A 26,054-nucleotide genomic window follows, 5' to 3' on the forward strand; every position below is an offset into this window, starting at 1 on the left:
TTTGCGTTGGCTATGTTCAATAGAAAACCATTTGTACTCCTCAATGAAAACTACAGATACCCATTATTTGACATTAATCACAACCATTTTAAATGCTTTGACTGACTACGTTATACGTCAAAATCTTTGGCAAAACCCATATAATTTGGTAAAGTTTGTTGTCAATAACGTAGTCGTAATCGTAATGCGGTTGGGAAGCTGAGTAAATTTAGTTCACGCATTCTAATCGAAAGAACGCCATTGCCGGTTGTACTGTACACAAAAAACTCAGTACCTTTTTAAATACTCAAAACTTAACTTAGATGTCCTTGATAATCCTGGCCAAAACAGCTGGTCTTAGTTGTAAGCCTAACAAAGCTCACCGATCGTCCACTAGAAATATATTCAGTTTAATTTACGCATATGTAGTGAGTCGTTGTTCTGAAGTTTTTAAGTGACTATATTTTACATTTCTATGTTTGAGGTGGGTGAAATGTCATGCAATTTGGTGTCATCGCAAACGTAAGTTGGTAACAATGATTTTATGCTGAACACTAGTGGTGTATAAATATTTGATATCCGATTAATTATCAGATCCTGCGATGCAGGCTGATTATAAATTATTGTTAAATTTTTTTTACTACAAATGAAAAAGTATACATCCTATCATCGGGGGATGAGAATCAATTAAAAGAGGAGATTCTAAAGTTTTGTTTGACACCACTTTGGTAAAAATAGTTACAAAATTAGCCTCTACAGACATTTTTAGATTTAAACTACGATTTTTAATTAATTACACAATTTAAAATCAATGAAGCTATAAAACACAGAATACTTTTGCTCTTTCGAAGTCGTGTTCCTCGCAGCTTACAATAATAGTGAACAACAATAACTGAGCGGTAAATTATAGAGCGAATTGGCTTCTAGTCGTATTACTTAAATACAACTTTTGACAATTCAACATAGAGTATGTAGTTTTGAGATTCAGAGAGGTAAAAGTGTGTACTTAATTTACAAACTTACTTATTACATAAATTTGCCTCTACAGACATTTAAAAATGTCTGTAGAGGCAAATTTTGTAACCATATTTACCAAAGTGGTATCAAACAAAACTTTAGAATCTCCTCTTTCAATTGATTCTCACCCCGTGGTGATAGGTTGTATGGTTTTTCATTTATGGAGCTTCAAAAGTGTTACAATCATTTATGTCCTATTAACTCTGGAATATTGCGATATAATATTTTAAGTCGCGGATACACTTAAAAATAATTCCTAATACTATATATATTCTATTGATTGAGGTTCGATCCCTCTAAAATACTCTGGTACACATTATTATACAGTATATTAAGCGAATGTAGAGTAAACACTAGGGCAGGTTTGTGTGTGATGAAGCCCTGCGGCAAGTTGTTTGTGCTGGATTCAATATACTCAATGGAAGCTGTTTTATTGGAGATCTATTTCCCCTTTGTAATAACATATCGAAACCAGGTCAGAGTCGCAGGCAAACATGGGCTTTGGATCTGCTTAATGTAATCGAAGGTGTTGAAAATGCTACCACCGTTGACAGAGCTTCAAAACTTTGCTTCCCGAACGATCTTGTATTGAGTGACTTGATATGACAGCGTCAATAAAGACGCTTAAAAATTCATATTTGATTCATTTTGTTCTTAATTCAAAAATATAAACGATAAATATACTATGAGCATAGATTTGACTACTCCTTTAAACTATGCTGTGAACTAATGAATATACAGAGTGTTTATAGAAAAACTTTACAACTTAACCATCCTCCCATCCTCTTTCCATGAGTCATAAAATCTTTCTAAAAACACCACATGAAGGAATGGCAAATTATGTTTTAATCAATAGAATTTTTATCAGCTGATTGGTTGATATTGTTGCTTAGTAAACAATGGCAGTTGTTTTATGAGTATCGTTAGAATGGCAATAGAAGATCGAATTAAATCCAATATTAATTGGCCTCCTAGAGCAGCAGGTATAACCCTGCACAACGGATCGTGTCAATGCCAAAGAATTAAGACAAGAATAAGGAGAACGTTTGCTGATTTTTTTTTTTAATTTTAGGTCGTTTTTTGTCCGATCTGAAACTTAGACTTGATTATATACGAGCAAATAATGGCAAACATATTGATGTTAAGTAAACTCCTCATTTTGCGCCAAATTTGAAATTTCCTAGACTTTTGGTTGTTTCTTTTTATTGCTCTAAGTGGGAAAACGGGTTTTATAGTCGTGTGAAGTTGTAAGGTTTTTTTATAAACATTTTGGTCGTCAAAAGCAGGGCCAGGGATAGTTGCTAGTATTAATAGTATTATAGTAGCTAGTAGCTAGTACTAGCTACTATCCCCGGCCCTGGTCAAAAGAACGTTTTGAGTGAGGATTTCAGCAGTTACATCAGCTGGATCGTTTGCCCTCCATGGTGTACTGACCTGACCCATGGTGGCGGGATGGAAGGTGTCAGTAGCCACCCCGGTCAGCTGTTAAGGGGTGTAGGGGTGGAAGTGGAGGGGGAGGGATGACGCTACCGCAGCGCCGCCAGTTGCTTCTCAGCTTCTGCTTCCCATTCAGTGAGTGCGCGACTGCTTGTGGTGCGTCGTTTGTATTGTAGCGTTCGTGCTTTCAGTGACAGTGTCGGTGGCGAGTGTGTGGTATTTTATGTACAATTGTGTTACTTAATTGTATATGGTGTGGGAATTATAAATAGTTGTAGGGTGACTAAAATGCAATAACGGTACTACTACGGCAATTGCCATAAGAACAACAGTTTAAAACATTACGAATAATTCAATGTATTTGATCATATTGATTTTTTTTATGGTAACCACTAAAAACGTTTCTTTTTAACATGCCGAAATCCCGATTTTTTTATTCATAGAAATAAGGGAGGAAGAGAATTAGGCTTTATTGTATCAGTTTTAAGTCTTTCTGGTTCTTCGTGTGTTGTTCTTGTCTGTCTGTTTGTCTTCATGCATTTAGCACTGGTATCAATATTAAAAAAAAAATATGACAATGGACTTCACATTAAGTATTCAGGTAGGCATAAGCAATAGATGTTGAAGTTTACAAATCGTATGGCATATTCATTCGTTAATTAGTTTCCTCACGTTTGATGAATTCGTCACTCGTAAACCATAAGTACGGTATGCTTGTTTTATAACTAATTCAGACATAAATTACTGTGATTAATGCAAAATATTTTACTAACCTACTTAAATATTGTGGTACATTACAAATTTATAAATGACGTGCTTGCACATTCATTGGCTTTGCAGCCTCAAATAAATGTGTGAGTAAAGTTTCGCCCGTACTTGGTCAATAGACCACAGCTCTGGTCGTCAAACAATTAACCGAATGTATCCTTGACAAACCAATCAGGTGTGGGACGTCCGGTCGGACAGGAAACACGTCCACACGTCACACAAAACACGCCTGCTACACCCTGATGAGGCTATTTATCTGACCACGTCAATGGGGTGACAAACGAACAACAAACCCCCATTGGAACCTCTAGGAGACGTTCTACCGGGAAGAAAGATAAACTTCAGCCAAAGCATGTTAAACGTTGTCATGTATGATATTTTTAACTGAATTCGTAGCTTTCAAAAATATCGGCATCGTAGCACTAGAAAAACCTGATGGAGCAAATTTGTTGTAAATTATTGTTCATTTTATTAGTTTTTTTATTTAGAAAATATGTACTTGAGACCTTAGTCCTATATATTTAATCCTTGACAAATATGTGTGTCATTGACTCAGTTAGTACTTGGTGTGCAGTTCTGATACTTACTGTTCCAGTAAACAACTAAAGATATCAGACAAAATTTGAATAAACTTAAATTGAAATACATACATTTGCGAATTGTTGGCGTATTTATTTTGAAGTCAAGGTTGGCTGCATAGGTTTTAGGGCACCCTGAAGTCAAAAGAACACACCGCTTAAATTTCTCATCTTCACTATGATTCGCTTAAACAACAGTCCGAATTCGCAAAAACCCTGGTTTAAAGGTGTAAGCCATCATAATATTTTAAAGGTGAGATTTAAAACAATACCGATCTGGTCATAGCAGGATGGTGACTTGAAAAGGCAGTGGAGTACCTACATACCGCCAAAAAAACAATATTTTCAACTGTATTGTCCAACATTTTTATCAAGGTTGTCATTAATATCAGCTTAACAAGAATGGAATACATTTGCCAAAAAATAAGGGCAAAAACTAACATACGATAAACGAAAAATTAACGAGACTAAAATTATGACACGTCATTATATCCAGTTGTAATTTTAAGGATATAAGTTACTGTACCTGGAAATACAAGTTTGTTCTTTTGAAGAATATATTTGCATTGAAGCTTCTGGGTGTAGTTCAATATTACCGGTAGTTATTTTTCCTAAATAAAATGAAAGCTCGAGGTAAAGTATAACATATCTGTCAAAGTTGAATTCGTGGAAATTCTCACAAGTTTAACTTCTTACAAATCTGTTCTATTCGTGGAGCAATAAATAATGATTATTGCAATATAGTTCGTTATTTAGGTTATCGCGTGCGTGTTGATTTTATTGGAAGTTATAAAATAGCTTTAAGGCCATATTAGTCTTAAACGTTTTGTTTGATTAAGAAATATAGTTCGTATTGTTTATGGTCTTGTCTATTGAAACGGTGACATGCACAATTATTAACACGATTCTTGAGTGTACGTACCCTAGTTTGGCTTGATGGAGTTCATATTTTGAGTACACCCTATCAAGTGTAACAGAAATCTTACAGAGGGGTTTATGAAAGTTCAGCAATATCAAGCTACGTTCCTATTTACGCTTTTCGAATCTCAAATGACACAAACTCAAAGATAACTAGGGCTGAAACCGAGCAACTCTTGTTATTCTGTATCGGGTTTTTAAACTTCAAAGGCGCCCGTTCGTTAACTCGTGTAAGAACTTCTCCTGATCGGAATAATCAATGGTTTTTGTGAATTTCAGCAACGTCTTCTGCCTCAAGATGGTTATTGACATTCAGAAAATATTTCGTATCCCTTTGATCCCCTTTTGGACGAAAGAGCTTTGAATTTCAGATGCGGTCAATTTTAGTTTTTCATCCGTCAAAGGGTCCTATAATATCCTTCGGTAAAGGCTACATGATCAAAATACTTTTTAGTTATGATCCTTCAAATCTACTCATGGTCGCCTAATTACTGACAATTGTACGGGAAAATAACTTAACTTGTGCAATAGTTATTGTACATACTGATTTCTTTACACATTGGTATTGAAAGTTCTTAGTTGTTGGACACCCGAATATTAACTATAAAGTGTTTTACAATTCATTAATCCTTTGTTTAACACACCTTTTTTAGTGATAGTGACTTGTATTATTGCTGCTTTTTCTATCATGTAATGTCTAAAACTCCAATCCTTGTGTTTTTGTATGTTTCGCCGTAAAAGTTTCTTGTGAAATTTTTCAATTTATTTAATAACTAACATTTTAACGCAATTTTAAAAATACCCTTAACAAAGTTCTGCATCAAGTGTATTTAAACAGTCCTCTTCGATGCCAGGCCCACTCGAGGATGGCCGAATTGTTTCTGCCGATCGAGAATCAATACAACGCTGCAGGTTTGATGCATCACCTCTATTATTTGGATTTCGAAACGATATTTTGCTGTGGTTCATGTGACTAGCGATTTCGTACTTTACAATGTCACAATTTACAAGCAATGCTCGCCACTGGTGCAGCGCGCGTTGAGAATAGATGGATCGATTGGCCCTTGTGATTGATTGTCTTTGAGTCTGCCGCAGAAACGTAAAAAGCTTTCGGCGTGCACTCGTGGTCGACTTGTTGCTGTTCCTTCTACCATCTCCTACTTTACTTTATTGGGAGACTAGTGTAACAATATACAAGGTAACTCGTATACAATATTTTCTTGTTCATCTTAATTGAAAATTAATTCCACTGGATTGGCTGGATTGGATGATAAAAACAAACTCTTGACGCTCACCGAATTCACCGAATCGTTTGTATCCTGAGAAAAAGACAAAAACCAACAATATTCTCCCAAAATTCTTATTTATTTTGTAGTTCCAAGTGTAAGGTTCACTTTATTGTTTGATAACAACTCATTCTGAATGTTTATGTTCCAATACAGTACTACAATCGCCGAATAGACCTAAATACTGACAAAATATACAAAAGTTATCTATATTTTTCTTAAGATGGCCTACTTTTTCATCTATTTAAAAACTAAAATTAAGAAATCCTTAGATATGTTTTATTACGTGTTCTTAATGCAGATTGTAAGTCACTACATTCGCCGAATTGTATAATCCTCAAAGAAATACATAAGCTGAAAATGTTTACCCTACAGCTGTCCTACTCTCATCTTTTTCAAAAATAAGTTCCACTGATTCGCTCTCAATGGTCATGTTCAATTACAACCGCCGAATAGATCCTGGCAAAAAAGCTAACAATATTCTCCTACGGATGTCCTACTTTCGCATCTATTTCGCAGAATGCTGTTGTTGTGAAGGGCGTGTCTCTAAGATGGACAGGAAGGGAGGGTCAGGGTAGTAAACAACAACAGAGCCAAGCCTAGAGACCATCTCCGCATACAACGAGGGGATAATTCAACCTGGAGACTAGGAAACAATGACAAAGATGGAGCGCGTGTCAAGTTTCTATCACCAATGTTTAGCATCCTTAGCGGTTATGAATTGACATGTGACAATGGTTAAGTAAATCAAAGCTACCGAGAAATAATATTGTGGAAAATAAGTAGGTACAGCCCAATGTTTTGTCCAAACCATCTGTCATGATTGATGATGATAGTTCAACAAAATAATTCGTATCCAAGATATTGACGGTTTTCGATTCATTTGCTGTGTTTATACAGAATTGACTTGCTCTATGACTTTAGGAACATGACACAAAATATTGTAACTGAATCATAGCTATTCACTATTAAAGGGGATGAGACTCTTGAATAATGTGGCGAAAATGTTTCGCATTTGTTACAAAATACTGTTAAAATTACTCAAATGTACCATCAAATTTCCTGTGCATATCACTAATAACTGCACATACTGTACAAATAGAAATGGTTCCAACTTTCAATTCGCATTAACTCTGAGGAGGCCATCGCTCTAACGGCCAACAGCCTGGAATAGAACAGTCAAATTTAGATTTGACGACTCTAAATTCGACGACTCGAGTCTTCGAACTCAAAGATTCCTCAAATTCGCTAATGGATTGTCATCGCCCATCTTTTATCTGACAGGTTTTTTTCCGTTTGGTTCTTTTCTCAAAGAAGAGCAGGAAGAGTGGTCTGAACTTTCATCACAAAACCTCAGTGTGGTGGCGCCGCTCGGTCGCCTTGTGTTTGTTGCTATTATCGCTATCAGTTTACTCACTTCTGTGTTGTCAGCCTATTGTTGTGAGTATACACGTAGCCGTGATAGTCCGTGTTGGTGACGTGTCGCGCTACACGTGTTGTAGCCTTCCCGTGATACAGTGACCTCAAGGTTACGAAAGTCATTGATATGTGTATGTGCACTGTACTTGCAACGTGTATCACTGGCTGTGATTTTTATTTAATGTGTAATTTTATTGTAATTATTTGAAAGGATTCAGTTATAATCTTTACTTGTAAGTGTACTTGAAAAAAAAATCACACATTGACTGGTTTCAATGGCTTTCAATTTTATTCAATCATTTTTAAACCGCGATACCAAAATAATTAAGTTAAGTATTTGCTAAACTGCAGTAGCTTTATTCATTATGTAGAAATACCATCGGTTGTAAAAAACACTACGTTTTGTTCTACAATGAATGCTGATGCCATAACTGTTTTTCTTCACTGGAAACAGTAGAAAGGATTAATATTTTCTATTAATAAACGACTAACACTATACATTACTATTCTTGGAAATTATGCAAGTTAAAGCCAAAATTGTAGCTTTACTCAAACTGCTAATTAGTGACTCCGACTCCTCTTTATTCCGTGCTTTAATTATAACTGATATAACTTATATAACTGATAATTTGACGTACTGTAAGCTGTAATTTTACATTTAATCAATCCCCAATTAAGTGTTTGCCCGTGACTATTAGTCTTGCACCTATTGCACTTTTATTTTAAACAATAAGACTATTCAAACTCAATGCACGTTACCCTTCTGGAGGTATTTGTAAAAAAAAACCAAACCGCGTGTTGTAGAGAGGGGAAGTACTAAATTCGGTCAACAGAGAACAGAGCGCCATGGGATCCGAGCAATTACTTGTGTTACCCGGAAGCCACTTGGAGCACACATGTGTCACAATCTGAATTGTAATAACTCCGCCACCGCCACCATTACACCATCTGGTTTGTGTATAATTAGAGGATTACTTCTGACTGGAATAGTTAAATTTGTGCAAAATTGTCGCGCCCAAATTTGCTCTCCTCGTTTAGTGGACATTGGATTATTCTAAAACCCACGAAGATTTACCTAGGAATATATAATATCCTATTTAAAATTGACCTACCCAATTTTGATATTCTCACTAAGTGGGTAATTGGATTGTTGAGAAATCAAATCTACCTAGCATTATTTAAATGTTTGGGAGACAACAATTATTTTAGTTTGATCGTGTGATAAATGGTAGGATCATAATATTCGTTTTTCCAACGCCAAATCTGGTTTGTTAATAATTTTTACAGAAATTTTTGCATAACTTAAGGCCACTCGATGAGTTTATATTTATCTTTTTTGTAATTTCTTGTGGAACAGTGACCTCAGTGAGTGTACGAATCAAATAAAAAATAATACAACAACAAATTCAAGATCAAATGTGAAAATGACAGTGATGAGTAGTGTTTACGTTTGAACAACTTACATCAGTGATGGTGCGCGATCCTTGACTTCCACACTTCCACCCGGTACAGGATGGACGAGGACGACGAGGCTGCTCGTCAACAGAGTCTCGTAGATCTGGAGTCGCTCTACGAGTGGCTACAACAGTTCGAGGACCCGACAATAGGTGAGTCATTGATAAGGGAAAAGTTGGTCAAACACAACATTAGGCTTTTTATGTGAACGAAAATGTAAATTAAAAGTGCAAACCCTTATGATAACCTTACCTTAGGTATAATGAAATTCTTCTTCTAAACTAGATTATTTACAATTAAAAATTATCGATTCACTTACGGAAATTGAGACACTAATTAATGTGAAAATTTCGAAAAACTTTGCTTCGAACTCCTATCCCTAAACGGATTTGATATTTTCGTATTGTTTCTACAAACATATTTAACTGGCTTATTTTATACGTTTCTTACCGCTCTCAGACGTTTTAAAAGCTCGACTATTGATAGTATTTTGAAATTTTCTTATAATCGCGAGATATTTTTTTGTTTAACGCCTAGCCAGGTCTCTAGTATACGTCTCGCTCTCTCCCTGCATATTCATCGTTGGTATGAACATTTGCAATGATTTTATATTTTTTATAATTTAATATGCTTTGCAATTTTTATATTTTTATCTACTGCTCTCTCTCCTTTTAAGTTCCCTGTCTAATTATAAACCCAGGTAGTACCCGCTGTAATTAATAAATCCTATAGAGTTAAGACTCATATAACTTTCTCTATTCTTTATCAACGTATAATGTGTAATGACCATGTTAAATTTGCACGTCAATTTAATCGATAATTACCTCTGTCACGCCTATTACGAGGGCAACCGTATTGCTGTATTGTAGCACTGTTTAAACTGCTGGAAACGTTCCAGTTTGTTGAATAGCAGGAATTAAACGTAATCGACACCCTGCGATTAAGATCCTCGATCGTCGCTTACGGCAAATGTTAACTGTTTGAATCCAGCGCCGCTTTGGGTGTAACAGGGTGTTTTAACACGTATATACTGGATTTTAACACGATTGAATGTCGTTTTGTTGGTAATTTTTGTGCAATAAGTGTGTTGGTGTATCGTGGACAATATTACATATTTCGATTACGTTAACTTGCAAAATATGTTAAATTATTACAACAGTAAATTGTGATATCTTATTCCTATTAACAAATGAATTATTAGAAAACGTTACAGTTTTATGTGATCTTACTTAAGTGCAACATTAGATGTTTTTCTTGTCGATAAACCTATAATTTTCATACTAACTTCGGTTATCTTTAAATAAACGGTACAACCTATATGGTTATCATATATAGCACAACCTATAACGTAGCAGAACATATCACGCCTTAGCAACATGTTTACTATGGATCAATTCTAAGAGGCATATCACGATGGCTCCGTACGGTCCACGCAGCAGACAGTACAGTAGTACTACAGAAACCCCTTGGGTGACCTAGGGGGGACAGGGGGACACCCTAAGGGTATTTTGCATTTAACACCACCTACGATTGAGTCGGTTTGTTATTAAAAATTTTTGTTTACAATTGTTAGCATCAGGGCTGCCATATCGTACTAGCATTGACTATACACAGAGACTATAAGGTAAATGCACCAGTAGCTGACAGTGCTCCAGAAGCTGACAGTTTGAGTTTCTTTACATTATAATGTGGTCTCTTAAAAATATTTACACATGATTGCATTGTTAGAAGAACATATGTTTATTCTTGATTTGTTTTAAAAAAAATCAGTGAAATTTAGCCCATACTCGCTGAATGGTGGTGGTTTGAAAGCGACCCTGTCTGTACACATCACATTTAGTCGATTCCCTTAATGAAATTGTTAAGAAGGTAAGTTTGGTTTTTAGTCATTTCGCTAAATTTCTTAAATAGTATTAATGATTAGGCTCATTATTTTTATCAATTATACCTTTGTTGACAATTTCATGATAAAATTGGGGTGTTAGGGGTTTTGGATTAAAAATTATATCAATGTCAGGCTTTGGTACACAAAAGCCATACAAGTTCCAATAGCTGACAGGGGATATTTGCTACTTGCACAATATTAAATTGGTTTTACCCATCGAAATATGCATGCTATTTATAATTTATGTGATCTCACATTTTTATAAAATGATTTTAATTTTTTAATTAAAAAGCCAAATTATCTAAAAAAAAGTATATATGTTTTTAATATAAATAAAAAATATATATATTTTTTTAATGTAAATATTTTTTATTTTAAAATATGTAAAATAAATTTTCTTAATAAAGTTTTACATGATTTTATAATTTAATTATTAAGTTAGATTTTATTCGTCTTATAAATTATAAAACCCTTAGGCTTAGCAGCTAGTACATGTATAGTTCCAGTGTCAGCTACTGGGACAACTGACTGTCAGCTACTGGTACAAGCACTTTTTTCACTGTCAGCCACTGGAACACGTACAAAGGTTGAATTAAGTTTAAAAATGTTATAAAATATATTTAAAAAACCCTTTTTGTATGACAAATTTCAAAACTACACTAAATTTAGAATCACATAAAATCCGTAATATCTCTTTAGTTCCTATTTATTCAAAACCACGGATTATTAAGTGCGTATAGTTTCTTATACTGTCAGCTACTGGTGCGTTTACCTTACCCTTTGTATAGTCAGTGGTACTAGTTATTCCATTGTTGTTCACAAATGGTGAATCAAGCTATAAATCCCTCCTCGCAGGTGGTGACGCTCGTGTCGTGTCGTGAGATGGATGACACGCGTGCGAGGCGTGCTAAACATAGCGGCGACCGCGGGAGGTCGACGAGCGCCTCCTGGCATAATGTTGACACCACAGGCTAACATTATCTTGTATGTGAGGAATCATTGATCATTGCATCAGCTAAATGAAATCACACAATGCAACGTCTAACTGCTGCAAAGCAATGTAGGCAATTGTTTTACTTCACCAAGTCGCTGGGTACCTTAGTGGTTTTAGCGCTCGTATAGTACTGTAATCTGAAGGTTACCGTACCCATCCTTAGACAAGTCAGAATCTTTTTCTGTTATAAAACTGGACCCAGCTTTTCTTAGTATTTGGTCTAAATAAATAGTTCTAGATAAAGAACCAGCTGAAATTAATCAGTAAAAACTATCGTCAACTCATCTGTTGCAATCATCTTTCTCTCAAGTGAAACCTTCGCCTAAAACACGCACTCTCGTGTGTTAGCGACGAACTAATCTAATCATTGAGCGGAACTACACATTTTCAAGGTAATGTTAATTAATATAATATTGATTATTTAATTATCTAATTAATCAATATCATCGTAGCTATAATCTTAATAGTGAGTACTAGTCGTTTGTTTTTTTACTCATTCAAAAGTGCCTCTAGAAGACATAAAGTTCTTTGTGATAACTTTTTAAAAAAATTTATTGAATTTGTATGTTTTTTTTTACTTATTTCAGTATAGGTTATAAATAAAAACCTTGAGAAAGTAAATAAATATAATATTGAATTTTTTAATTTTTTTAAAGTGATATGCCCACACAAGTCATGTAAAATAAGTGAAGTGTCATGTAAATTGATGAATCTACATTCCGTCGAATTTGAAATTGTTTATAAATTTGTGAAAATCATAAGAAACTCAAACATATCTTATTCACACATAAAATGGGAGCAAATTACAGATTCAGATAAATAAATCAAAAATTATCTGCAAAAATATACACAATGAGATATCATTTCTGGCTGTCTGGTACAAGCAAATTTCAGTGAGAAAATGATCCTGTCGAGCTTTGGTTAAGCAATACGTCTTTTAGAATAAATGTTTGAGCAAATTTCTTAAAATATAATCGCCTAAAATACATTTTCGGCTAGAGCACACGCCACACTGTTTCTCAAGCTGGTAAATAGCCCATCTGCATGCAAGCTCTTCTATAAAATTCTTCCAATTGCGATTCTGTCCCATTAAAGTGTAATGTTTATGTTTCTTTCCTTCTTTGTTATTTATTTCTGCATTATATTGTTATTTTCTGTTTGATACTCCAATTTCAAAACTGCGTAGTGTCAATTGCAAGAACTTGTATCAATTACATATCATAGTTTTAACGTTTTCAGTTAAGATTTTTACATTCAGTGATTTTCAAAATTATGGTTATTTATATGGGAGTTTATGGGCGTATGGGTTATAGTGACAGATTCCAAAATAATTGTACGCCAGAATAGGTTTAATGTTTATGTTAATCGGCTACTTCGTCAAAAGAATTATTTATACTGTTGATACTGGGACTGTAGAGAGATCCTCATTTGTTAGATACAGTATTACGTTTTCTACAATAAAATCTTGGGTTTATAGGTAACAGATCACATTAAAAAGCGTCTCCAGTTTAATTAAAGATAACGTAATCCTATGGACAAATGCTTAAGTAGTTAACGCAATAAAAAGTTTAATTTAAATTAGACAAAAGAGGTGAACTACCAGAGGGTACAATCTGTTATTTAAATGCAAGGCTGAGTTTGTCGCTTTTTAATTAACAGTAATAACCCAAGCACGATCTGCCTTAAACAGTTCCATTTTACGATGGAATTTTACTAGTAATGGCTGAAATAATTGTTTTTAACTGCAATAACTTTACGCTTAGTTAAGTTTTAATTATTTGCAGTGATTAAATTTATTTCCATAAGAAGGTAGTAATTTCTTACAATTATTATGTAATGGTAAAAAATAGTTACTTTGTATTTTCGATTAATTAATTATTAAATAAATATAATATGTGATGTCATAAGGGCTTTGATGAGGGGGGGGGGAGTACGATAGTTTATATGCAGTGGTAATGGTTATAGAATGTTTAGTCCTAGTCTATGTCGGTAGTTTCGTCCTTTTATAGTCGTACTTTTAGGAGGTGGTGTTAATGCATAAAAAATGGTTGTAACTTGAGTTTATTGTTACTATACTGTATCTGTAGTGGTAATGGTTATAGAATGTTTAGTCCTAGTCTATGTCGGTAGTTTCGTCCTTTTATAGTCCTACTTTTGGGAGGTGGTGTTAATGCATTAAAAAATTGTTATATTACTTGAGTTTATTGTAACTATACTGTTTCTGTATATAGTAGTTATCGATTGCATTTAGACTCTTAAACACACAATGCACAGTTTGCATAATAATTGTGTTAATTATTTATATTAGGTTATAGAGTGTGTTTTTCTCAACAGAGTAAGGGTGTTCTCTTGATCAAATATTGCACATGATTCCTATATGCTGTGTTCTTCCTGTTGAATCTCTCGATGAGTTAAATCTCCAGAGAGTGATTCAATTTCACCGACGTTAATGTTTACTCTTGTTTTTCGCTGTTTCCGTTCAATTTGTTTCACGTTGTTACGTATTTCTCTTTTTATTTGTAAAGTTTCGGCAGTTTGTTTTACGTTTGAGGTAGGTAAGGTATTTTATGTTTAGTCGTTTACTTAGTTTACTTGTACCTTTACTACATTATTTAAATTAAACGGATTCATCCGGAAATTTATTATTTTCAGTGAATAATCTAGTAAGGTATTGAATCGAACTTGCTACAATCACCACTCTCGACCATCACAATGCAATTTTGTAGTTCTTGCGCTTCCTTTATGAACTATTAGTTACAAAACTTTCCTTATGAGGGATGATCCATCCCTAATACCCTAATACACTTTCCTTTACGTAAGCTAAAGGATTAATTTCATGCCAGTTAAAGATTAATTAAACAGACCCTACCAATATCTTTCGGATCAGAACCCCTCTTAAACCTCGATTTTCTTTTATGAAGCCTATAGTAAGTAACTGTTTTTGTGGGTGAAAGTTTCCTCGAATGTAACCCTTAGTTTGTAGGTTTATTGTACTTATTTCAGAGTGAAAAATATTTTTGTGGAACCACAAAAAAACTGTTGTCCAATGCTGTTATTTTAGCATACTTAAATAAAGATGAAAAGCGCTCCACATAAATTGGTTAACGAATACCTGACGGACTACCTGCGGGATTCTATAGTATGTACATTTGTATTGTACTACCCATTTATTTCAGGAACGAGGAAAGATTCTGAACTGTATAAGAGAGTGAGAAAGGAAGACTCGAGATAGACACGTTGATTTTCCCTCTCTGGGGTCGGCCGTAATCAGATACTTGGAGCGTGGTGTAGGCGGCCTCTAGGTCGAATAGTTCATCTTCACTTTATTGACTTCCACAAATCCCTTTCGCAATTTATTACTCGAAGTTGCCGTACAAAATAATACTTTTGCTCATATTTAGTTTTTGGTGGTGGTGAGTTTAGCTACGTTGTGCGAGATTATTACGGAAATTTTATATCACGATTTGTATAAAAATAAATCCATCACCACGTTTTGGGATCTGAAATATGATCGTGAAAACCTTTTCTAATATATATCGTGATGGAAAATGTTCGCAAAAAAAAAATTACACAACATGTTAAGTGCCTTTGCCCTTCTTGGGAGTTTTTGCATTAGTAATTGTGTCATAAGTTCACTTGCTTTGCTCTGAGTGTTCTAACTCTATGCTAAGATAAAAGTGTGCGATTTTAGTGATTGGATTGAGTTAGCGCCCATGGGTTATTTCTGATGAGTTAGCGTTTCTCACCTAACAATGAGGTAGGCATATGTTTAGATTTTCACAATATGTAATTGGACATTGTAAATGTATTTAGTTTCCTTTATAAATAATATGTTGGCTATATCTATTCTTACATAATATTTATAGGTAAACACTCCTGTTAAATGCAATGTGGTTACGAGGTTAACTGTAAATAATTTGAGATGAGCAATTTCATCGTTCAATACCAGTACTGTACTTTGGAACAGGATTTCGCTTGCAAAGTCAATTCTCACAAAGAGCTACACAGCAAGATTTTGTTAAAGGTTGGAGGGTATGGAAGATTAGAGTTTTTATTCCTGGAAGTAATACGAGGTATGGCAAAGTCTCGGTAATTTATAAGTTTACTTTTCAGCAGCGCTCGTTGTAAGGGGACGTAAAATATATTGATGGAAGTGTAAGGAGCGACGATATGAAACTAAACTGGTTATATTGTGTTTATTTCCAGATTTATTTTTAACATTTTGCAAACGAAAACATTATTTTGTTTTGTGGTCAACACTTTTCTGCTACATGGATGAAATACTTTGAAGCTCGGCATTAAGGCGATTAATATCACTCGGAAAGCTTTTCTAGAAGAGAAAAGTGTCAAATAATCAATGTTGTTTACCAACAAGAACAAAGCCCATAGAAAATAATAACTTTTAACCTTTTGTTTGTGTTTATATTTGTATCCTATCATGTTAGGGCCATGGTTAGAGCGCCAAGCAATGCGATAAAAGGTTTTTATAAAATATAGCCTACAAAAGGTCTATTTGAACCGTATCCTTTCTTACGTGTGATGAAGATGTCTTGGTTATATATTCTATAAACAATCAATCAAACAATTTGTTATTTATTGTTCGTTCAGTAGACAAATAGCTTTCATTGTGGGTGCTTTCAACCTAAATTAAGTTAAAGGTGTTTTGAACTCATGAGACGAGCGTTGTATCCATATAGTTTTTCAATATTGTATATACCATTGAATGATTGAATTAATCACAAAATTCAATTTTACTATGAAGTATATCTGGCTACTATAGTGACTGTATGCCCTATTAACATAGTCACTGTTACACCATTACGCGACAGAGATTACACGAGCTCCAACTGGCTAAACAGGTAATGACGACAATGATAACATTGTATGTAATCAGTTTTCTTTATGACGTGTAATTTGTGCGACAATCACTTCACTCTGGCGTTTACGGCCAGTGGTTTGCTACGGACTCTCATTCGCCAAGCTTTCATTAAAATGTTATACTCTGAAAATGTATTAAAAAAATAACTTCTTCTAATCAGTGGACTGAATCTCACAGGGCTTTATGCAAAATAAAGTTATACTGAATATCTTAGCTCACGATTCTAACAGTGATTTGGGCGTTTTTTTCTAAGTTTGCTGTGCTTTGTGAAACGAAAAAAGTTAGTCTGTACGGTACTACAAGTTTTTTTTTTTAAATGTCTCAGTGCCAAAACAACATTTTTGTGTCATAGCATCGAATCGTACACTACAGAAACACAGTTTAAACATTACACTGGGACTCGAATCAAACATTTTCATATTTTACATCGATATGTGTCAGTATTCGTAAACATTTTCAAATTAAATAGAAAATGTGTTTTACATGTAATCAAAAGCAACACACCAATCTCAACATATAACCACTTGCACTTGTAGGCTATACTTCGTGTTCGTGTTGAAAGTTCCGCTAGACATTTTACAACAACTGCAAGCAGTTACGTCCTAGCGGGAGTATTTATTTAATTAAAAACGCAACGACTTATGTTTTTGTAGTGTCCCACCTGATGCTGCCACAATTGTAGCAAAATATCTGGGTAATTAAAATATATTTTAAAAGCCTACATTAGTAATATTTACTACAGGACCATGAGGATTCTTAAAATTCTAATACCTCAAATAAATTATTTTTTTACAACTTGTGATCCCTTGTCTGTAGTATTTTATTGTGTTTCAATTCCAAAGTTTCCCCGCAAGGCTACAGACCAGTTCCAGAGTTCCCCGCGACCCAGTGCCACATATCCCGGTGTGCATCCACCGTAAAATTCCCTCCCCCCGCGCTCTCGCCACAAATTGGCTTTGTTTCAAAGTTTGCGTCTTCGTCTTCCAACTTTGGGGATTTTTGAAACTCCAACAAAGGGTTGTGAGGGCATTAAAAGTTTGGTTGATTTCGCGGTACACTAGATCATCCTCTAACAAAGATAATGACATCATGCGTGAGTCCTGTATTGCCACCTTGTAAATACTATTTTTCCAACCGGCCAAAACCCCAATGCCTATTTGGTAATTTGAAACATTGAAACCGTCAAAGTACTTAAAAAAATAAAAACTTTGATTTTGTGTGAAATTTTTTTACTAATTTTGATATCAATGATCAGTCCTATAGAACTAAGATTGTCTCCCCTTTTAAGAATATAATAGATAACTACTAAAAAAGTAATAAAATTTTGGTGTTAGCGTTTAAATAACATTCATATTACTGTATGTCATCATTTCTCCTTTAATTCACAAATGTTTGCCTAGATGTGTGAGCTATATTCAAGTCGCATTTACCACACTGTGTACTCTCCAAAGTATGGTCTATTCTTCTTAAAAAACCGTTGCATTTTTGATAAAATCTGTACGTTAAAGATAGAAGAGAATTTAAAAAAAACAGCATATTTCACCTGGATAGTTTTTACTGGTAAGGAAGTTCTTTTCCTCAATTGAAGTGAATGTTTTTTAACAGCTGCCCTCCAGCTACAATATGCCAAGCGTTTCCCTCAATATTTTCACATTTTTCTGCTCCAACGCATTTTTACTTTCCTTATTTCGTAAATAAAGCCTGGATCAGTGTTTCTGTTATAAAGATGTCTACAGGTCAAATGTCTACATTTTGTGTTTTAACTTGTTCACTTTTGTCTTACAAGTTTTTTTGTCTTCGTCTTCAGTTTCCACTTCACCTAAATACTTATACTCTGCTTATATTTAGTATTGCTTATATATTTAGTAGTTACTGCTTATATTAAGTATGTTTATCACTGGAATAAAAAAAAAACTTCTCTTAACGAAAATTGCTGTTAACAATTGATTATAATAAAAAAAGTGCATCTTCCATCTGGGAAATCTTTTTTTAGAATGTTCTTTTTCTCAGTTAGCACGAACACTTTTTGAATCTGCCCAACCCCACAAAATTATTCGCTGCTCATTGTACTTTGAGTTTTAATTTTGTTTTACTTTGTTTATGTAGTTTGTTTTATCTTCTTCATTTTCACTGATTAGGTTCAACTATTACTGACATGAATGTTATCTAAATGACTTATTTTACAATATATACAGTGGTTTTGTTCATCGTCTTCCTCAGTTTCCACCGTTTCAATCTAACGATTACAGAAACAACTGTTAACAACAACACTCAGTACCTCATGGTCTATACAGTGATATCGCCGGATCTATCCACTATACCTAGGCTGCAGTCAGTACCTAGCAGCCCGTTCTCGTCTGTTCACGCTCGAGGAGGTACGATACCCGACCCGGGACAGGGACAATACTCTTTGTCCCCTCTAGTGGCACACCTGGTGTGGCTGTGGTCGGGTACAGGTACAATGTAACCCTTAACACCTGGCCACTAGACACTCAACTCTCAACACCAGGCGAAGTCATTGTTGACAGTTGTGGATGTTAATTGTTTTAAAAGTGATTGTTTGTACGATATACCAGGGATACGGTAATTGTTGTCACCCAGCTGTTGTGGTCGCTTGTTATGTCTGTGGCTTTTTAAGAATGCTTGAAACGTTTATGGAATAATCAAAATACTTAACAACCTACAAATCAAATGATTTTCTTCCCATTACCATTGACCATAGTGTATACTGTGTGTCAATTGTTTTACTCGGTATATTGTAACAACTCTAACCTCAGGTATTTAATTTCATTTTTATGTATCCATAGGCCTATATAAATCCCAAAATACCCATAAACTTTTGAGAAAACTACAACTCACACCCCCATAAACCATATCCTTAAAATGTTCGTTATGACGAGAAACCTTGCGCAAAACTATCCATTATTTCATAATCATATCCTTTAAGGTCGTAATTCCATTCTAAAGGGAACTTTCCATATACCTAACGTAAAAAAAAACTTCAGCTGTACTTACTTGTTTATAATTCTTTCAATCTATTACCTTATTAAAATCAGGTGTGATTATTTGTATGTATTACTGTATTCTGTAGGTTAACTTAACCAATCAATAGTTTTATTATTACTTAAGAAGTCAAGCGGGGTGAAGTCCATGAAGCTAGTTTGAAGTAATTTTATTAGTTTTAAATAAGTTGTGAAGGATAGTTTTGAAACTGACGTTATGATTCGCCAAGGAATTTTTTCGTTTATGTATATTTGTTTTGGAATTCAGACCTAATATTTTTATGTGAGGAAATACTTTTATGTGAGGAAGTGTATAATACCGCGGTATAAAGCAAGGTGGTCGTAGAGGAAGTAACGTATAAAACCAGCCAGTCGAGAACTGCAAGTTTCCACGGGCTATTGGTTATCGGCTCAGGTGGCCAGTTTTAAACTAACTTTGTCCTCAACATTACCATCCTATTTGAGAGTAAATTAGCTTTCAACCTAAAACTGTTTTACCGTATAGCCTTGCTTTAAATGCGTTCCATACATATAAACATTTATAGCAGTAGTTGGTTTGGGGAAGAATTTTTCCATTTTGGTTAGCTGTTTGATGTTGGATTAGACATTTTGTTATTTATTCTGCCTAAGTACTGTACCAGGAAACGAAATGTGAAGGGTTTTAAAGATCCAATGAGGACTTTGTGGGCCAGAACACAATAATTAGACACAAAAATAATTAAAGTCATAATTCATGTAGCAAAAATTGTGTAGTAATACATCTCTATTTAATTGTTAATCAAACTAATGTTTGCAAAAATGTTCTAAACGTGCACTACATAAACGGCTAATGTACAATATAAAGTGGCGGCGTACCGCGCAGTTAATGTCTCAAGTATTAAAACACGGTTTATTTACAACACCTAGCTAGTAATTATCAAGTGTTGTGGCTGCTGAAGCGACTTTGTACTGCAACTAACCACAATTCAATGTCACATTCATGATGTTACTACATGGAGTTTACACACCTCTTAAAGTGTTAGTGTTGTCAAATGTGTAGTTGAGACATTAACTGTTGCACTAGTGTAAATAAAGCTGTACTACTAAACTGGTGTTTTAAAGTGTTAGGTTTGGACGCACGGCTTAACAAATTGGTAATTTCTTTAACTTAATATAACGAATGCACAATATTTTAACATTTATCTTAAAATTTTTCATTTAATGTTCAATTTGATCTACTGTTCATCTTTTACAACGAATCAAACACATTTTAATTAGGTCTTGTGCTCTTAACTACTTATTGATTTGATTGAACAATAATATATGTATTGGTTTGATTAAAGTCAAAGGTAAAATAGGTCAGCGACTAATCCCTGGATTGAATTTCGTCTGTGGTTGTTATGACTGCTACAAATATAATTCTTTAACGGAATCAATACGTATAGCACAAGTTAAAAGTTGTTTTCTATACATTTCTATTGTCCTTTTGTTTCTTTTGGTACCACTGTATTGTTCGATTTATAAATTGTCCTAGTGACAATATTAGTAGGTATTTGTATTTGTACTCTTTTAAAGGAAGAGAGACTTTTTACTCATTCTACTAGACAATCGTAGTTATAGAATACTAAACTTTCTCAATAAGTTTTTCTAATTTCATTCTCTTCCGTTAAAACACTTGTTCTATTTGTTTGTTAGTTGTGCTGTACTTCTATTCTGTGCATCGGCAAAGTGTAAAGTGTATAACTCATTAAAATATTTACTATTTTATTGTATAGGCAACAAAGACAAAGAAACCAATATAATTTAATCTTGACTCTGTACGCTGGAAGTATAGCACGTTTCGCCTTGTAGACTAGTGTTGTATTTTCTGTTCAGTGAGCCGATGGTCGTATGTCGTATGTCGTATGTCGTCTGAACTCACCGCTACGTCGCACAACTTGCATATTGAAGTAATTGCAGTAACTTGAGCGTTAAATTCATGATTCAAGGAATTAGGACATAAATCGTCGGAATTGTGTCGTTCCCTGAATGGCTGACTTTTTACGTCCCGCGCCAGCTCCACTCTCGCTTTTAATAAGAGCTTGGCCCAATAGTGTATTATTTACTGCTGGCGTCGAGTAAGATTAGAATTTTAAGAAACTTATTTAAACACGTAGATTTTTTATTTTTTTTGTGTATTTACCCTAAGTATAGAGGTGATGAAATATTTCTTTACTGTCAATATGCAAGCATAGATGTATTATCCAAAGTCTGTACGATAACTAAATGAAATTATAAGACCTGAAAGTATTAATTATTTTGTGGAAATCTAAGATTAGTTTTCTATCAAGAATGGATTAAACTTAAAACATAACTTTAATAAAAATGTATCGTTATACCCTATGTTACGCAAACCTCTGTGTGTGTCCACCATATAATATCAGAAATATTTTATTAAAATACATATAAATATTTCTTTACCGTCATTAAGCAAGAGAATATGTGTAATCAAAAGTCAACTACTGAATGACAATATAAGACCTGAAAGTTTTCATTATTTTGTGGAAATCTCTGATTAATTTTTTATCAAGAATGGATTAAACTTAAAACCGAACCTTAGTAGAAATGAATCGCTATATGTTTCACAAACCTCTGTGTGTGTCCTCCATCTAATATTAAAAATATTATATTAAAATACATATACTATAAGATAGTTAAAACTATACTTATGTCATAGGCATTTTTGAAAACAAGATCGTAATATTGAAAGTATTAATTTATAACTTTTTCATACCTAATGTACTTTATTATTGAAATGATTACAATATTTCTAACATTTCATATTGAATACAGTCGTATATACTAGGAAACATTATAACATTCCTGCACACGAAGCAACGACCGCTGCAGAATGGAAACTACAGGTCTGATGATGTAAGCAGTGCCGTTATAATAGCTGCATTGATTCGTATACAAGCACTTGTAACAGGCAACCCTGTCATTGCGGCAACAAAAAGATGGAATTAATTGGGGTTAGAAGAGGATAGCGGTTCTATTGTTGTGGTGCCGCTCGCTAGGAATGCGTGCATTCGACCTCTTGATGGCAGGTAATCCTGGCGTTGGTCAGAAAGGGCGTTACTTCGAAAATTGTTGCTACGAAAGGCACTAATCCGAACCGTATTTTCGGATGAGCTCCCGTTAGAGTTATGTTTTGTGGAACAATATGTTTCGAAGATATATCTGAATATGTAAATTCTTACGGAGAGTGCCTTGTATTATGTTAGCCATATATTCAGCCTATAAATTAAACGCTAAATTTAATTTAGGCCCTACATATTGTTTTTAAGATACTGCTAATTACAATGCAGATATATTTATTCATAATGCCAGTGTCGTTTTCCTTGAATTTGTGACTTTTAACCGCGTTATTACCATTTATAAAACATGTTGGTTCTAAAAATAACTTTAAAAAATTTACTCGACTCAAGCCACTGATCTGAAGGGGCAAAAGATGTGTTGAAAGTGGAAATTATAATTTGGCAAAGGCGAGCTGAACCTTTGACCATCGAATCGTTTTGGATGCTAGGCTTCACCTGAATGTGGACCTCAGTTGATGTGATTAAAACTTGAATCCAAGTTGAAAAGTGTTACAGCTAACTATATTGAAACTAGTTTACGTTTAACACGCTTTTCCTTCCATAAATCCATTTACAATAATGATGACTAATGGATAGTTTTTGCATATTTTTTATGTAAGAATCGTAGTCCTGAGTTTTTTGTTATTACTAAACGTACATTTTTGTGTGATAATAGTACTGTCACCATTAGATTTCACACATTGTATAGCTATATGAAATCCATAATTTGCGTTGAATCCGATGGTGGGACATGATTAGCTAAAGAGAGAGAAAAAAGCATTTGGCTACGCGTACTTTGTATGGCTTTTTCGACTTGTATGTTTTGGATAACCAATTAAAGCTTCTTGTATATTTTGAGCTAACATAATCATGGAAAGTATTCAATAAGTTAACAGAATCACATTGATAAAATTCCAGTTGACTGTTGAAGAGTTTATTACGTTGTAATTATAGGAATGTAATTTAAACCTCTCGGGCATTCCGACATAAGCTACGTGGGCGATGACGACGACGCCTTACTGTTTCGAAGCAATTTCCTAAAATAATTAGTTGTCTGGTTTTTACTTAACTTTTTGTCAAATAAATAGGTTACAGTAGCGACTGGCGAGGTGAAGCTGTGTTGTGTTACATCACACGTTACATATTGACTACCTGGTTATAGTCGATATAAAGTTTTATTGCTTTACTCTTACATAATTCACACCATGTGATAATCGCTTGTAAAATCATGTGTCCGTAGTTTAACTAGTTCCAAACTGATAAAACTTGAGTTTTGCATCCTTTTAATCCAGTAAAATATTATTTATTTTGGTAGCCCACCTATATAGGCTCTATGCCTCAACCGTTTTATACATGGATTCAGGGTTTAGGGTCGCGGCATAGCTAAAACCAATTGAAAAACTTTGTTGTACCGATAAAAATCTTTCGAATTTAGTGTTCAGCAATATTTGTAGAACTTATAACGAGCCGATTAGTTCAAGTTCGGCCAACGAGTAATTTGTCGTTGGTTGTTTCTTTTCAAAGGAAATGTTGTTCGAAAGAATTGCATCTAACTAACTGTAACTGCTTGAATTTAATCCTACAACCCGTTTACAACGCTTCAGAATGTGAGTGAAGAACGAAATGAACATCGAGCACTCAAGCATGACATAACAGGTTCTGGCGTGAATGAGTCATAATTAGCATAAAATTGGCAAACAGTTCTTCGCACCCCGGGCTTCTCATACCGTTACTCCTGTAGTCCGGCTCAACCCACATTTAACAATGACTTTAGACATTTTGTCTGCTAAATTGTTAATTGTTTCAGCACTCATTGAGCGATTGCGCTGCAAAGTTTCCCAAATGGAGTTTTAATCGCTCCGTCCATCCTCGCCCAGCTGACGCGAGTTACAACTTCTCTTTAATTAAGTTTGACTTCTCGCTTTCCACTTTTGTTATTTTCTTATAGCGTGCGCGAAGGTTCGAATCAACTTTCTTGCTGCTCTGGAGATGATTTTTGTTTTAGTAGTTCGAGACGAGTCGAAAACTTTGGTGAACTAAAATTTATGTCATTCTTTAATCCACGCGTTTCAGCAATATTAGATTCTTTTATGTTTAGTAAATTCCATATGCGTCTATACATTTACAGATAATATTTTTGCTTACGTCAAATTTCAAATGAACTTTCTTAGACAAAACGAAGATTGTCCCTTTCGTTTACAGTATTATACAGTGTGTTCAATTCTCAACCCATATTATACTCCATGCAATACTAACTTACAAAAAATCATTTTTATGAAAATGTGTATGTTCCATTGCATTTATTGAGCTCACAATCAAATTTCCAAGCGTAAATCATGGTGTGCACCGCAGTAATCAAAACAGCTACACCCAAACTCGTGTTTTTGGAATTGGAACAAGTTCTTAGTCTATAATGAATGATTATACATGGTTCAGGTGGCTGGCACCCAATGATTAGTGATTATATTAGCATAACAGCTGGTTTGTAGACGAGTCGGGTGTCGATCAACATTGGCTCAAACTTTTGATCATCGCGTCCGGTTCGTGATGTAATATCGGTTACCTCACTTACATAAACGATTCTATTCCACTACATTTGATTTTTTATATCCGTTCGGGATATTCCATGAAACAAAAATACGCAGGATCGACTTAATGCAAAACTGCAATATATAATTTTGACATAATTGAGTATTTGTGTTTTGAGATAGTTATTCGGTTTGAAATTTGTGACAAAATGTGTACAAACTATTTTACGCCACACTACATTATTTTGACAAACTTCCCACGTAAGGATTTAGTCCAGAAAACAGCTGTTTGCCGCCAGCTTATTCAAAAGGAGTTTCATTGCGTACCACTGTACTGTAATGAGTTTTGCCGGACACCAATCAGCTGATACACTCTATTTAGGTGGCAATGAATGGTTATAAAAAAAACATAACCTCTGGTTATGACAAGTGATTTTTAGTCCTTTAGTTGGTGAAAATATATTAGGATTTGTACAGATTTAGTAGAGTGGCGTAAACTATCGTACGTAACTCGTCCAAAATTTGTGTACCGGACTCGTATGGTAATCCCGTACTCGACTTCGTCTAGCACGGGAACGACCGCGCTCGTCCGGTAAACACTTATTTTCAGGACTAGCTACGTAATATACTATTACAGCTTTCCGTCGTCGATGGAATATGTTATTCTTGTTCAATGATCTCCTAAACCAAATGTTTTGGACGAATAACGACTTCTTCACAACTAATGCACAACGTGTTTGTTGCTCTAAAATAAAATCTGTTTCTGTCATTCAACACTTTATTCTTGATAAAATTCATTTAGCATGGAATATAT

General features: G+C 34.4%; 1 protein-coding gene across 11 annotated transcripts in view; it reads left to right on the forward strand.

Annotated features, from left to right (window-relative positions):
* The window catches only part of LOC128993812 (disco-interacting protein 2-like), a 368,811-nt gene that overhangs the window by 216,750 nt on the left and 126,007 nt on the right, over positions 1-26,054 (forward strand). For 2 of the 11 annotated variants that reach the window (XM_054417837.1, XM_054417835.1), the window contains exon 1: positions 8,787-9,009. The exons of the other annotated variants lie outside the window; for them this stretch is intronic. In XM_054417837.1, the coding sequence (XP_054273812.1) occupies positions 8,916-9,009 (94 nt within the window). In that variant the 5' untranslated portion in view covers positions 8,787-8,915. Of the gene's footprint in view, positions 1-8,786; positions 9,010-26,054 lie in introns of those variants that run through there. 11 annotated transcript variants of the gene reach the window in all.

Source organism: Macrosteles quadrilineatus, unplaced genomic scaffold, assembly GCF_028750875.1.
Source record: "Macrosteles quadrilineatus isolate MER2022 unplaced genomic scaffold, UCM_ALF_1.0 Scaffold_5__1_contigs__length_97177068, whole genome shotgun sequence".
In the NCBI taxonomy this organism is placed as follows: Eukaryota; Metazoa; Arthropoda; class Insecta; order Hemiptera; family Cicadellidae; genus Macrosteles; species Macrosteles quadrilineatus.